Source organism: Hibiscus syriacus, unplaced genomic scaffold (assembly GCF_006381635.1).
Source record: "Hibiscus syriacus cultivar Baekdansim isolate YM2019G1 unplaced genomic scaffold, ASM638163v2 tig00000859_pilon, whole genome shotgun sequence".
Lineage (NCBI taxonomy): Eukaryota > Viridiplantae > Streptophyta > Magnoliopsida > Malvales > Malvaceae > Hibiscus > Hibiscus syriacus.
Genome location: NW_024061829.1, coordinates 51556 through 68444, shown reverse-complemented (window position 1 = coordinate 68444; position 16889 = coordinate 51556). Strand labels below are relative to the sequence as shown.

Sequence of the window (16889 nt, the reverse complement as noted above, 5' to 3'; positions counted from 1 at the left end):
CTATCACACATATATTCATATCAAACACCTGTTTATATTTATGAATTCATGCATTCTATTATAGAAAATAGACTTATCACAAGTCTTATTTCCATTAAAAAACCATATACTAACTAGTATGCACTCACCTTAGCCTCACTAGTCCAAGACATACGCTTATCTTTTTCTTGCTCGATCTTATCTCGTTGACTTATCAGAGGCTCACTTCCGATCGATATCTATACGAATACAAAATCCAATAATTATCGAAATTCAAACTACTCTAAACGATTCATATCAATAAAAACTACATAAAACACAAATTCCAACTTCCCAACTTAAGGGGTATCGGTACCACCCTCAAAGTATCGATACCTCTATGCCAGGGTACCGATACCAAAATTAGCTTCGAAGTTTCCCCGGGTATCGATACCCTTCACATAGGTATCGATACCCCTTCCATATGGTATCGATATTGTTTATACATGTATCGATACCCCATGAATCAATTCCTCATAATTTGCATCCTTACCCAGAAAATGCTTCTTAGCTTTAAATTCTCTCTTATTTACCCAAACATTTCATACTTTAACCCCATTCATGTTTTTAACTCAAATATACATACTTAAATCCATTTGTACTCATCTAACATATATTTTCCTTCAAAATTCTATCTTCTACATGGAATTCAAGAATCAAACCAAATTTTCAATGTGTTCTAAACTTATTTCTATCACTTCTATTTTCTTAATTAGACCCTTGACAAGTCAAATTTAACTTCTAAATTCATTTACTCCTTCTATTTCAATAATTCACTCAAAAAATCATTTTACTAAATCTCTTATAACTTGTTCATCCTTGAGTTTTAAGCCACCTTAAATCTTTTGTTACTTTTTCTTATCACTCAAGAATCAAAAGAAACCATAAAATTAAAGAAACAAACAAATTGGATCCAACTCACCTTATACATGAAGACACATGAAGAGAAAAAGATAGCTCCACCATCTCCAGACTCTTCTTTTTTTTCCTTTTTCATCTTAATTCCCACGTGTTTTATAACCCCCAAAAGAAAGATAAAAATCTTTCTTGTCAAATGACCATTTTACCATTATTTCTTTCCATCTTTACTAATCAATCATACCCACATAATTTCCAATTAAATCCTTGAACTTTTAACTTATTTCGAAATTGAGCACAAAGTTTCCAAAATTTACATTTTAATCACTAGCTCTGATTTTAGGAATTTACAATTTCTCTTGAAATATAAACTTTGAAAACATTTCTCTTGAAAAAAAATTTGTCTCCCTTGAGACATTTTCTCTTGAAACACAAACTTTGAAAACATTTCCCTTGAAATGAATTTTGTCTCCATTGAGACAGTTTCTCTTGAAACATAAACTTTGAAAACTTTTCCCTTGAAAAGAATTTTGTCTCTCTTGAGACAGTTTCTCTTGAAACACAAAATCTTTGAATTTGTTTCTATTGAAACAAAATTTGTCTCCCTTGAGACAGCTTCTCTTGAAACACAAAATCTTTTTCCCTTGAAATAAATTTTGTCTCCCTTAAGACAGTTTCTCTTGACACACCAATCTTTAAGATCGTTTCCCTTGAAACAAATTTTGTCTCTCTTGAGACAGTTTCCCTTGTAACACTAACCTTTGTGTTAGTTTCCCATTAAACATGTTTTATCTCTCTCTTAAGACGGATTCTCTTGAAACCATCATACCCTGAGATGACCAGACTTCCTCATCGCATATGAGCAGTGTTGTCCCCAATAACAAACATATCCAATTTCCAAGCCAAAAAAAGAAAACCAGACAAAAAACTGGTTGCCTTTTTTCGTCTTTGCTCTATTCTTGTTAACACAAGAATGTACAAAGAGAGGTAGCTGTAAACACCATTTTTTGTCCGGGTCTATTATATTATTATTATTGTTGTTATTATTAATAATTATTTTGTTTACAATCTGCAGGCCCAATCCCGAAGCCCACAAATTACAAGCCAAACATCTCACTCAGAGCCCGATACAATAAATACACTAGTCCAGCAGCTGAACCAGGCCTACCCAGTTCAGACCTAGTTGAAACCCGACCCGTTTACAAGTTCAACCTCAGATCCGAGGCCCGATCGACCCGAACCAGCCCAGCAACCCGACCTGACTCGCCTAGGGTATCATCATAACCCTAGGTAGTTTCTGACGTCGTCGCCTGCTGCTGCTATCACCTCTGACCGTTTCTGACATCATCGCCTGTTGCTGCTATCACCTCTGATCTTTTCTGACGTCGTCTCCTGTGCACTGTGATAACCATCATCTCATCAACATCAAAAAGCAAAGAAGGCAGGGAACTCATTAGATATAGGATTTTATTTTAAAACCTATGTAACATACAGTTATAAAAACTGAACCATGTAACAAGAGAGGTCTCTATTTCTCCCCGTTTTCCAGAAGAAATACAAAGAAAATCATTTTTGAGGTATTTTACCTGAGAGGGGGGTTTCGAACATGGGTTGGTTCGTCGGAGGTCGGAGGTTCAGGAGCCGAAAGCTCGCGTTATTTTGGGGTCGTTTTGGGGGGTTTTTAGGTGATTTTAGGCTTTAGTTTGGATTTAGGATTTTAAAACCTTTTTGTTGTGCATGTGTAGTCTCTCATTTTCGTCCGAGGTTTCATTTAATATATATATATATATATATATGTATATATTATACATATAATATATAGTTTTTAAAAATATATATATAGTATATAGTTTTTGAAAATATTTTGAAAATATATATAACATATAGTTTTCGAAAATATTTTGAAAATATATATAATATATAGTTTTCGAAAACATTTTGAAAGCATATATATAATATATAGTTTTTGAAAATATTTTGAAAGCATATATATAATATATAGTTTTTGAAAATATTTTAAAAATATATATAATATATAGTTTTTGAAAATATTTTGAAAAAATATATATATAATATATAATTTTTGAAAATATTTTTAAAACATTTTGAAAATATTTATTATATTTATGTATTATATTTTATTATTTATTATATTATTATTTATTTTCTTTTTTATTTTGGTCCAAATAGGTTCAAGTTCAACAGTCCAAGAGGCCCAGCAGGGAACCCAACCGGGCGGGCAAGCCTTACCTACCAAACTGACCCAGCCAGGAGCCCAGCATACCAACCCGACTCGAGTTTGCCTGACCCAGTGAATTAAGGTTTCCAATTCAAGCAAAAACGTCGTACGATTTTCAGCCGTAGGATCAAGCCAATCCAACAACCCAAAACAAAGATCGATCTTAGGTTTTTTAACAGCCCTCAACCGTCGTGGAGTTCGGTCGAATTAAAAAAGCCATCCCCTAGTGGGAAACAACTTTTTCAGCAACAACAACAATCAACCAAACAACGTGATTCCATAGGATTCAAAGACATGTATTTATATCCTAATGAAACACAAAAACCGAATGTAAAATAAAGAAATCCTAGGCTACAAATTGCTGTAAAAATAAAGGCAAATACACACAAGATCGGAGCAAAAAGACTTATAACTCTCGAACATAAACGAAATAAAAAATGTATTTTTTATCTTGCTCGGCTTTTCACTTGCATGTGGTGTTTGTTTGTTGGTTTTCTTTTGTTTTGACTCGAACAATTACGAAAAGAGGATAAGTCGAGGATTGAGGGGAGGGGTTTTTTGAAAAGTATTTTCTAGATCTAGCCCTCCCCGAGGCTCTTTTGTAAAAACCAAAGCTATTTTTGAAGAGTGGTTAAAAAAACTTTCGAAAAGTAAAAAAAAATTCCGTTCCGCGGTGAACATCGAGGCTGAACACGACCAAAATTTGGGTTCGTACGAACCCCGATGGAGTGTTCTTCATAAAATGAAGAACATGATGAACATGTTCAGAGAAAAAAAGGGTTTGATCGCTTTGTGGGGAAGGAGGAAAATGAATTTTTGTTTGTGAATTTGGGCTTTTATAGCCAACCCGAAAACCCGACCGAACCCTCTAAGGATCCACGTGTTTTACCATGGATAGGGTCTAATCACAAAACTGGTCCCTCAACCATTTTTAAAACCCCTTTTATGCTTTCAATTTAATTTTATTTATAGTTTTGCTTCTTAAATTTAACACTCGTTTTATTAATTCTTTAATTTGGTCCTTCATTTATTTAATTCATGTTTTCATTTAATTATTTTTAGGTTATTATATTTTATGAATTTTTGATTCAATATTTTTATTTATTTTATTTTATTTTATTTTTTCTTTTTATTCATTTTACTTTCTTTGTTTTAATTTAATTAATTTTCATCTTTCTTTGTATTTAATTTTGCAATTAACATTTTTTATTTTTTATTTAATTGATTTTTTTCTTTACATTATTTTTTTTATTACTTTGTGTCTTAAATATGTATGATCAAGTTTCCATTATGTTAATTCCTTATTTCTCGACATGTATATGTTTCTTTTTTCTGTTTTGTCTAAAATATTATAATTTAACTTTTGCTTCTTTCAGTACTTTGTTTTTTAGCATCTTTTTTTTACCTTTTAGAGATATTTTAAATCGATTAAAGGTAAGTAATTTGTATTGATTTTTTTTACTTTTCAATTTAACTTACAATTTTCCTAATTAATACAACTGAAAATTAAATTAATACCGAAATGGTAATACAATGGTGTTAATCCTTCCTTGATTGTAACTGACTCCCGAACCCGACATATTTTTGGTAAGACGCAGATCAGGTAAGAAAATAAACCTAGGTATCCAATCAACCTAGTTTTTATTTTTAAAAATAAATGATCGGTAGTTACTCTAACCCATTTATTTAAGTCGAAGCCCAATTCCGTGCCCAACCCGAAAGACGATCGCGACAACATGCTTTAATTGTTTGGTAAATTCACTATTTTAGTCCCCAAAACTTAGCATGTTTTTGCATTTTGGTCACTGGACCTTTCGTTTCTAATTTATTGCAATTTTATTATTTTGTTTTGTTTTATTTTAATTTAGTCACTGATAGTTTTTTTATTTAGCTATTGCTATTTTAATTTTTGCATTTTAATCACTGTTTATTTCTTATTTAGTTACTAGTTTTTATTTTCTTGCATTTTAGTCAATGTAATTAGATTTTATGCAATTAGGTCCTTGTACTTATTTTATTTTTTATTTTATGTTTTTTTTACTTTTTTATTTATTTGTTGTTTTTAATTATTTTAATTATGTTTATTATTAATTGTTTTGTTTGAAAATTTATTTATTAGATTTAGTTTTAAATTAGATTAATATTCGAATCAAGTTTAGAAATTAGGACGACACTTTAGTTAATAATTAGGGAGAGATTCAAGTCGAGTTTTCGCATACGATGTCCGATTACTCGAATCGATTGCTCAGTTTTTAAAATTTATTAATAATTAATATTTTCTAAAAACTCTAGGTTTAATAATTTAGATAGATTTTTAATTAATCCTCATGTAACATCACAAACTACGGGTTAGTGATCAAATTGTAAAATTTCAGAATTTGGTGATTAAAGTGGAAAAGTTAAAAAGTTCAATGATTTATTTGAAAGTATTTCCTGAAGGGTTGTTAGTAATTATTGAAAGAGTCAAAGGGCAAATGAGTAATTGAATAAGGAAAATAATTAAATAATAATTAATGGGTATTATAACACCCATTTGGAGAATGATTGAAGAGATAAGCTTCCAAGCAATTCTCTTCTTCATCTTCTTCTCTTCTCTACGTGAAAGCTCAAGCAAAAGGTAAGTTTCCTCATTAGTTGATTATTTGTTAATTTAAAGGTTGGGTTTTGATCCTTAGATGATAACTAAGCTTAAGGAAAGCTTAAGTTATATTAAAATCAAAAGATAAAGGAGTTATGATAGATTAAAGAAAATGGGTTTTTAAGTGAAATTTTGAATAAGAAGGTTTAAATGAATTTGGAGGATAAATTTGACTTGTCATCTATGAGAATAAGAAGTTAGAAGTGTTAGAATTAAGTTTGAATAACATGGAAATTTTGATATGATTATTGATTTCTATATGGAGAATAGAATTTTGAAGTTTAAGATGAAATAAATAGATATAAATGAGTTTAAGCATGTATATTTGAGTTAAGAATATGAAAGGGAATGAAACTTGAAGAATTGAAATTGAAAGAGTGAATTTTCATGCAATGAACAGTGATTTCTGGGTAGGTGCATCGATGCATTAAGGGGTGCATTGATGCATGGTTATTTCGAAGCTATTCTGTGTACCGATGCACCCATAGTGCATCGATACACTCTTAAAAGAAAAGCTGAAATTTGGTTTATTAAATTAGCCTGAGTTATTAACATCAAGTTATAAGGTTTAGGCTTCTGATAATAGTCTCAGAAATTATGCTTATGTAGAAATTGAGCCTAAACAAGTTTCGGAACAATCAAAGAATTAGGATCAAATCAAAGCAAGGCTAAGGTGAGTGCAATTTAAATTGTACTTATGTGATTGATCAAACATTGGCTTGCGATGAGCCAATGATGGATTTATTATGGTAAGAAGTAACTTATAAAATGTTATGTGATTACTATGCGTGCATTAGTATATAGAAATGGATGTATGTTATTATATGTTACATGATTTACATGCTTACGTGAAAATGCAACATATGGTATATGTTACTTGATATGACATGTAAGGTTACATGAACAAATGAGAAATGATCTATGTGAATACATGTATTTATGATACGTGTTATATGATACTAGATATATGTTTACACATACATGTGGTATGTGACAAAAGAGAATGAACATGTGATTATGAGATCAATGATTACACGTATGTGATACGTGACTGAAAAGAAAAGATATGTGTTTATAAGAGAAAGGATATGAATAAGTAATGTGAACTGTTATAAATGATAATGCCCATGTTATGTGATATGAGAGCTAGGGGTATAGTTGGCATGCCAAGGGTCGAGGGTTTACTTATGTTCTTCAGGATATATGGATTGTTTACCTATGTTCTTCGGGACATATGGACTGTTTACCTATATTCTTCGGAACATATGGACTGATTACCTAGGTTCTTCGAAACCTATGGACTGGTCCTTCGGGACAATTATACGAGCTGTGGTGACAGCATAATAGTGCACAACCTCAATGTACTCACATACCTTAAGTTCTCACTGGTGTACATGGGCTAATAAAGATATTAAACAAATATAATGAAGGTGATATGCATATGTGATTTATTATACGAAATAAATTACAGGATTCATGTATTGGTTATATGAAAGCATATATGTTTTAGGTATATGAACTGTATTACATGAAATATATGGTAATAAGCGTATTTCTTTATGAAATGATATATGATGTGAATAAATGATAAGTATATGATTATATGATAAAAGGTATTAATGATAATAATAGGATAATGATAAGGAAGAAGATAATCATATATGTACATGTGTGGATTTGATATATGAATAGAAATATGATAGTATATGTGCATGTATGTAATTTAATATATGAAATGTTTTATGCTTTTTGTTATATGTTTTATATGCCTCACTAAGTCAACGACTTAGCATGTGATTGTTTCACGCGTAGGTTCCGAGAAGTGGAAGATTGGTAAAAGTTATGCAAGACAGGTCAGTTTCTCCTTTCCAAAGATCAGATCAGAAAAGAAATGTGTAGTATGTATTTTGTTATAAGGATAATGGTTGGCATGTAAATAAAGGATTAAATCCAATATGTTCTAATCGGTTTTGAAAAGTCATACGATTGAGTTTTGTAATGTTTTAAATGTGTTTATGTAAATGACAATTGTATAGTAATGAACGGTTAACTTTTTACGAGTTTTATGAACGTTTTACGAAAGTCACTGTAGCAGTGCATCGATGCACAATTTTGCTTCGAATTTTTGATGCATCGATGCACTGTAGCACTGTTTATTACTGTTCATGGTAATGTTCATACCGTATTTCACTGTTCATAAATATGTTTTTATCTTAAAATTTTATACCAAACACAATTGAACAATATATTATTGTATTTTCTTAATATAAGTTCAAATGTTCAGTTATTTTACAAGAATAAAGGTTTTGAAATGTCAATGTGACATCTCGGACTCGTATCCGAGTCGGGTACGGGTTGGGGTGTTACACCTCAACTTTAGAATTTATCAATTTAGGTTCTTGAACTTTTAAATCTTTTAGAACTCGATTTTTAGATCTTGACATTTTTAGTCTCGAACTTCGATTAGTATTTTAATATTGACATAATTAAATAGTTTAAATTGAGCCTCCACTTTAGGTTAGATTTCAAACAAGTCTTTTAATTTAGGGGATAATTCGATTCGGTCCTCGCGTAAATGCTCGAGGGATCATCTTGATTATTCGATTCAATAATTTATTAAAATCAAATATGACTAATATTAGAGCCTACTTTTTTAAGTTTAAGCCCCTAGGTTCCTTAATTTTCACAATTTAACACCTTAAGCTAAAAAAAACCTTTAATTTACCTTAGCTTAACTAGGATTACATTTTGTTTGATCGCATTTTCTTTTTAACTTAAGGCAATGTTCACTTATTAGAGAATTAATGGTACATCTCTCACAATCATGCTCCAGTGTGACTACTAGTAATTTTCGAAATAAGTCGACATCCTTTTCAAAGACTGCATCTTGTTTTCTAAAAACAAGGCAATAGTCAGTTATTAGGCACAATAGTTGATCTCCCGCATTTACGCTTGGGAGCGAATGCTATCGGTCTCAATAAACGAATATCTTTTTCAAACTTAGCATCCATAATGATTTTCAAGTTAAATAAAGATTGAACTCAAAATTTTTGATTTTAAATATAGTGTAATCAACTAGGTATCAATTTTTGGGCGCTTGTGGGGGTGCTAATCCTTCCCCACGCATAATTGACTTTCAAGCCCGATTTCTAGATTTTCGTAGACCTTAAAACTTGGTATTTTGATAAAAATAAAACGTTTTATTAAAATCACTCGGTTTTTACGGTGTTACAATCTCACCTTAAATGATTGGTGGTGACTCCTCACATTTCGAAACGTTTTTCAAAGAGAAAACCCCCGAGTCGGTATCGGTATTTTCCTGCCCGGGCGAAAAATGGTGTCGACAATGTCAATGTTATATTTCCTTTAATGATTGAATTTAGATTTAGGGTTCATGATTTAGATGTTAAAAATTATAATTTATAATTTAGAGTTTTAAATTTGAGGGAAAAATATATAAATGATTAATCGGTTATAGAATGCTATTTTGTTTAGTTTTTAGACTATTAAAAATTACAAAATTATTACCGATGGTAGTCTGAGCTGGACGTTAACATATTGATTGGGATATGATAAAATTTGATCTCATAACTATTTGAGTTGTATTTTGTGGATCGAGTCTCCATTTACAATATGTCATCGAGCTAGTGTTTAAAAGCAACAACGGTGTCTATAGACGGTTAATGTCCTGCTCCCACGTCCGTTAATTTTGTTATTTTTAAACCCTAAAAAGAGATTATGCAAAGGACAAAGTGAAAATAAATCACTAGATTTGGTCTACAAAAAATGGGACATGCTAACTTCAGCACCATTGAAAGATTGGTCCCTCCTACACTACTAGTGCCACTCACAGCAACTTCAATAATACACCAATGTTCGTTGTACCATTACCCACTACTAGACTACATTCCATGCCTCCTCATACTTGGGTCCTCGGGTCCGATCATCGGTCTTCGACGTGCAATTTTAACGTTCAAGTGTGTTCTCTCACGTACTTAATTGTTTTTGAAGTATTTTCTACGGAAATCAAATCCGAATTAACGATCAAAATCTCTGCAACAATGTCCCAAGTCACAAATATGGTTTAGTGGGCAAGGGTATAATATTTCCAGGGTATGTCGGCAATGTCTGAATATGTGTAGCTATGGATGTCGGATTTAGATACTTTAAAACAATATTACACTTATCGTCGTATCGTACGTTCGATTTTCGATTTCGGTTTAAGAAAATCGTGAATGGTATAAAAATTGGTCCCACAAACGTCACATGAACAATGCAAAAGTGTGCACAAATGTTCACTTTCACCATCTATAAGTAACAGCTCTTAGCTATAGCTTAGCTTCCACCCTGATTATTATTACATTACACATCAGTTTCTAACAGCATTTCAGTTGTGTTTTCATGGCTCCAGTGCCTAGTTTTCCCATTAATGTTGGACATATTGATGACGTCCAAGAACTGAGAAAGACCAAACCAACACAAATCCCTCAAAGATTTGTCCGAGACATGTCAGAGAGACCGAAACTAGCCGCGATCGTTCCATCACCTAACGACATTCCCATTATCGATCTTTCTAAGCTTGTGGGAAGTGATAGAGATGAACAAGAAAGACATATCGAGCAACTCAAGATCGCCTGTGAGGAATGGGGATTTTTTCAGGTACTGAAATGCATGGAATTTTACACTATGTTATTACTCGAGCTTGGATTAAGTCGAGTGTGAGTGTCGGATTACGTGTTGTTTTTCAGGTTGTGAATCATGGGATCCACCCGAGTGTGACCGAAAACATCGAAAAAGTAGCCAAAGATTTCTTCATGTTACCTTTAGAGGAAAAACAAAAGTACCCAATGGCACCAGGGACAGTTCAGGGCTATGGTCAAGCCTTTGTTTTCTCAGAGAACCAGAAGCTGGATTGGTGTAACATGTTTGCCCTTGGTGTTGAGCCACCTTGTATAAGAAACCAGAAGCTCTGGCCATCGAAACCGGCAAACTTTGGGTACTTAACAAAGATACCATAAACGGAATCTCGAGCCTCGGATTGGCTAAATGTTGGTAACTTTTTTATTTCCTTTTGCAGAGAAACTTTGGAAATTTATTCAAGAGAAATCAGGCAACTTTGCAAGAATATTTTGAGGTATATATCAATGAGCCTAGACTTAAAAGGGGATGTCTTTGAAGAAATGTTCGGAGTGGCGGTTCAAGCGGCGAGGATGAACTACTATCCTCCGTGTTCGAGACCCGACCTTGTTTTAGGCCTTAGCCCACATTCAGATGGGAGTGCCATTACAGTGTTGCAGCAGGGAAAGGGTAGCTCAGTAGGACTTCAAATTCTGCAAGACGGAAAATGGGTGCCAGTTCAGCCTATTCCGAATGCACTCGTGATCAACATCGGAGACACTATCGAAGTAACGAAAACCCGGAACATATAACCTTGATATATGTCTTTTTCTAATACAAAGTCCAAAATTATCAACCTTTCTGAGATTTTATTTTCCTTGTTTGTTACAGGTTCTTACAAATGGAAGATACAAAAGTGTGGAACACAGAGCCGTGACTCACAAGGAAAGAGACCGCCTTTCAATCGTCACTTTCTACGCTCCAAGCTACGAAGTAGAGATCGGTCCGATGGCAGAACTAGTGGACAAGAACAATCCATGCAGATACAGACGATACAATCATGGAGATTACAGTAAACATTACGTGACTAACAAGTTACAAGGCAAGAGAACCCTAGAATTCGCAAAGATCGAACCGAAAACCTCTACTTAAAGAATGGGATCTAATCGTGGTTACTGATGTAACGACTGTTTATCGACGTAACCTCAGGTTGTAATTTGCAATATATTTAGCTTTTGTCATTGATGACTGCACTGTTGTGGTGTAAGTCAGTTTGGTGTAAGCATATCTATGAGTAAATGGAAAATTGTGCGTTTTATGTCATTAGCTTTGCAATCATGTGGGGGAAGCTCTCAACATCAATGCCATCAGCTATGCCTCGAATTCAGATACGAGTGTCAGATACGAATATAAGAACATAGGGTAAAGGCCGATTCGAACTTCATCGAACGGTTCAAATTTTCCCATCATTAAGATCAATCATCTCCTCCTCCACCTAGATATGTATCAACAATGTTATAAGAATGTGGGGTAAAGTCAAACACCACAGTATATGCATAGTTAAAGCAAGTTGACGAGGACCAACCACAAGTTTCACAATATACTATAGAGTTTATATTTCAAATTTCAACAATGTCATGATAATTAACATTTAATTAGTGAAATAAATGATGATTCAATCAGTTAAGTGGAGTTTTCAACAGCATGATATGTTCACCACAAATATTAAACCCTTAACCTTGTATTAAAAAATGGGTGAAGTACATAAATGGTCCCCAGACTATTGGGTACCACTTTGTTGAGTCCCCGGTTAACATACAACTTAGAATGTTGTCAATTTTTTAACAAAAAATGACTAGTTTGGAACATATAAATAGTCGAGTTACTATTTTGTAACTTTAATAGTCGGGGACTCAACAAAGCAATGTCCTATATTCGGAGGGTCACTTTATAACTTTTAATAGTTTAGGGACTCGACAAAGAACACCCTATAGTCGAGGGGACTATTTGTGTACTTTACCCTAAAAAATAGCATTAACTATGAAATGATCATTTTTATAATGCATAGATTAATGCTCCTAATTACTCCCTTTTGCACACTAATTATGAAATGAAACCATCATTAGTTTTATTTCCATTGAGATTGTATGGAAGTGGAGAGATTGAGGGAACTGAGATCAGCAGATTCGACCATCGTCAAGAAGGACTATTTTGTAAGTTTACAATTATCACAACGCATAATGAAAATTTTATATTATTTTAATAAATTCAATGATTTTTTTGTTATTTTAGGTAATTAATTTTTTTCTGGATTAAAATAAGTGTAATGTTTTTAAAATTATCAATTTAAGGATAATTTTGTTATGATGATTAAAAAAATTTGACAACCACTCAAAAAGTAACATGTGTCATTTTATACATTTTTTAAATTTTATTTAAAATAAATTTAAAATATATATTTAAAAAAACTTAAATTTCTCTAAAATCTAAAAGAAATCCATAAAATCTCTAATCTTAAAGTTATGATTGATGATAACTACCATAACCGAACGCCCACCCACTCATTATCAAACCCTCATTGCCGATCATATCTCTTGTTATCACTTCAATCTCCTAAATCTCTAAATCTCCATAATCCCTAATCCCAAAGCTTATTATCTTCGTCGTTAAACTCTCATCCACCCATTGTTAGACTCTCAGTCATCTCATTGTCATCGTCCCAGTCTCCTAGATATCCCTAAACATAAATATAATGAAACTATATTAAAATAATCTCTTTTACATTGAAATTTTAACAATTAAAAAATGATTATTAAACTTTGTAAGTAGTTATAAGATGATCATTAAATTCTATCAAACTATTATAAAATGATCATTAAATCTATATAACTGTTATAAAATGATCCTTAAATTTATTAAAATTGTCACATTTTATAATGCAATTTATCAAGCATTTCAATATATTTAATGACTATTTTGTTTACTTTTCAAGATGATAGTCAGGGCCGGCCCTGAGCATAGGCGAGGGGGCGACCGCCTAGGACCCAGGTTTGGAGGGGCTTATTTTTTAAAATATTTTTAAGTTTAATAATTAAAAAATATTTTTAAATATCTTTTTTTATTTCAAACACTCGAAAATATGGTAATTCCATGAACCCGATAATTAAAAAATATTTTTAAATATCATTTTTTATTTAAAAAATTCGAAAACATGGTAATCCAGTGAATCTCATTTTGATGATTGGGAGGGAAACCAAGTGTGAACCCCCACTTGTCTTATTGTCATCACATTCTGACCTAGGACCCTTAAAATGTCGGGTCTGATGATACTAATTAAAAAAGTCATTTCATCGTACTTTAAAGATCATTTAAGTATTTTAAAAGCTATGAATTCGTGAAACGTAAATAATATTTTTACTATATGTGTTGAAAACACTTGTTAATAAATTAAATAAATTGGTTTAGAAAAAGACAGAAAAAGTAGCACTTGCATTCCATTTGCCACTGGTAAAGTAAAAAGGAGAGAATTAGGTCTGAGTCTACCAAAGGAGAAAGTGAAGAAAGGGGACAACAATGGCGTTTTCATGATGGCAGAGCACACTATTTCTGGGTATTTTTGTGAGTTTGGACACTCAAATGAACCGTTGATTTTGCTTCAATCAGAAACCATTTAGCAATTGGGCAGCTCATGTTCATTGAATCTTTGTTCAAGACGTGGGGATGGACGCAGAAATTTAAGTGAAGAGATATAAATTTAAGAAATTATATTAAAAATTTAGGAGTATAAAATTATATAATCAATAAAAAATACAAAGAAAAAACTTAAAATATAAGGGAATTTGAACATTTTAAGAGTAGCAACCACGCTCCCAACACCCCTAGATTCATCCTGATTCAAGTTTCATTTCCCTACGTTCAAATAGAATAGAAAAAGAAACCAAGTTTCACGGGAGTAGTCGTGCGTTGGGTGGACATCCCACTGCCATCGATTAACAAAGCATATACACAACTAACCAACACGTTTGAACCGGAATAAAAAATGAAAGGCGTGTAATTCATTGAAATCAATTTTATTTGTTCCATTGATGATGTGACACTCGAATGATGTATACATTGGTCAATTGTTAATCGAGTGTTGTCGCGCTATTGATAATATGAATAAAATAGAATATCATAGGGTGTATTATCATAACAAAAATGATAAAATGAAAACTTTAAGTATTAAAGTGAGTAAAAAGAAATTTAAGCACAAACTAGAGAAAATAATACATTTACTTAATTTGTCAAAACTAAATATATTGTCAGACGGTTAATATATTCATTCGTCCTATTAACCAATTAATAGATGTAATCATTATAGTCCTACGCTTAATATCACTGTTAGAATCATTATAAAATATCTCGATCAAAATTAAGAGAGGATATCAAACTTTCACTTCTTCCTCTCTGTCTCTCCATGGAAATAGAGGACACAATTCATCGTCTATAAATCGATCTCACTAAGCTCTAAACATACGTTCAAATAAAATATAAAAAAAACCCAAGTTTCAATGGAGAAGTCACGTGGTTCGGTGGACATCCCACTGCCGTCGGTTAACAAAGTATATACACGAGTAACCAACATATTTGAACCCCAATGTAAAACTTTAACACGTTTGTAATTTTTTAAAAATTTTAAATTTAAATATTTAATAAATTTTTGTTCTTTTAATGTAAAGTAATTTAATCTTTTTCAAATATTTGATCATAGTTTCGGTACTGTATGACATAAATACATTTCATGTTTATCTAAGCTCAAACTAGTTTAAAATAGGCATAATGGAAAAAAATACTCATAACGTTTGACTAAATAGTCACTTTAGTCTTATTCTTTTTTTGGGAGTATTTTGACCCTTAATATTTTATTTTGGGGTAAAAAGGTTTCTCCATAAATGAAAATCATTAGTCAATAAACGATTAATGCTTCAAAATATGAACTTTTTGCACTAAAATGAAATATTGGGGGGACAAAATGCTAAAAAAAAGAAGAATGAGAGTCCATAATGACTATTTAGTCAATGTTAGGAGCATTTTTTTAGTATCATGCCTTTAAAATACGTACCTCAATTTTTACTCAAACCCTCTCGTATTTGTAAATGATTAGACGAAGCTCAGACTGGTTCAAAATATTTTTCTCATTTTAAGATGATTACAACGTAGAATTTATTCAGAATTTTCTTAGTCAATTGACAATGGACACATACTATGTAGATGTAACTGCTAGAACCCAAAACCTCAAGAGAGAACAACATTTCTTTTTACCGTGAAGTCACTTAATTCGGATATAATTTTCCGAAGTCAATTTTCGGGTCTAATAATTTTTTTTCAAAGTCCTCTTAATTTCGAGTGAATCTTCATGTTTAGCCGGATGCTCACCATTATGAAAAGTAACTAAAAAGTAAAACATCTTTGAAAGTTGGCAACTTGGCACCATGATTGTTGATGAGAACACCAACAATGAGACCTAATCATCAAACATGAACAAAGTGCCCATTGTTTCTTTCATTTCCACAATCTGTGGGAATTTCTAAGGGTGCGTTTGGTTCACGGAATGTAATATTACCAGTGGGAATAAAAGATTACCAGGGAATAGGATTACTGAGAATGTTGTATTTTGTGTTTGGTTGGTTTAGCAGGAATGTAAGATTACCGTGTTTGGTTAAAGGAATAAAAGATTATTGGAATGTATATTTGACCAAATTGTCCTTATTATATATTTGTATAATATTACAAATTGTAAAATATTTATATATTTTATTTAAAAAAATTAAATTCATAATATTTATATAATTTTTTTACAAAATTAAAAATATAAAAAAGGTTTAATGAAAGGGTAATTTTTTTTAACCCCTGAACTTCATATAAAATTTTAATTATAGATTTTTTTTTGTAAATCTAAACTAATTTAAAGATAAATTTGTAATTTAACATTCGTAGAATTTTTATTATTCAATGACAAAATAAGGATATTTTTGAAAAAAAATAAAAATTTAAGGGCATTTTAGTCAAAAACGCCGGTAATGTTACAATACCTAAGGGAAGGGGTACTGACATTCCCGGTAATATACCCCAAAAAATCTACTATTGGTAATAAAACATTACCGGGAATGAGATTCCCGGCCAACCAAACATGGGAATGTAGGATTCACATCCCATGGGAATCCCACAATCCTTGAACCAAACACCCCCTAAGGGCATATATTTTCCTACATGACATGAATGGACTTCACTTACTGTCATTTTTGTGGAATAGTTCTCAAATTTCTTGAGCTTTTAAAACTCTCTCCCACTAGTTCTTTGTAGTAGTGGATAAATCATGTGTGCTAAAGTGTAATTATGTTTTTTTCTCCAACAGGGGTTGGTTCAACTGATAAGCAGTTTGATATTGTTTAATTAGGTCTTGGGTTCGAGGTTTTGTACATACAGAAAATCTCTGCAGGATGACTCACCCACCAAAACCAGGAGTGCGATGTGGATTGA

General features: G+C 32.0%; 1 protein-coding gene across 1 annotated transcript; it reads left to right on the top strand.

Annotated features, from left to right (window-relative positions):
- Nucleotides 1-10111: 10111 nt before the first annotated feature.
- On the top strand, nucleotides 10112-11693 carry LOC120115638 (protein SRG1-like). The gene is made up of 4 exons (XM_039136280.1): nucleotides 10112-10412; nucleotides 10502-10749; nucleotides 10831-11158; nucleotides 11262-11693. The coding sequence occupies exons 1-4, from the start codon at nucleotides 10155-10157 to the stop codon at nucleotides 11520-11522; spliced, it is 1095 nt and encodes a 364-aa protein (XP_038992211.1). The 5' UTR covers nucleotides 10112-10154; the 3' UTR covers nucleotides 11523-11693.
- Nucleotides 11694-16889: the final 5196 nt, after the last annotated feature.

What these genes read in the sequence shown, in the direction of transcription:
- LOC120115638 (XM_039136280.1), top strand. Translation starts at nt 10,155, where the DNA reads ATGGCTCCAGTGCCTAGTTTTCCCATTAATGTTGGACATATTGATGAC. An exon ending in AGGAATGGGGATTTTTTCAG is followed by an intron (nt 10,413 to 10,501) that starts GTACTGAAATGC and finishes GTTGTTTTTCAG; the next exon opens with GTTGTGAATCATGGGATCCA. An exon ending in ACATCGGAGACACTATCGAA is followed by an intron (nt 11,159 to 11,261) that starts GTAACGAAAACC and finishes TGTTTGTTACAG; the next exon opens with GTTCTTACAAATGGAAGATA.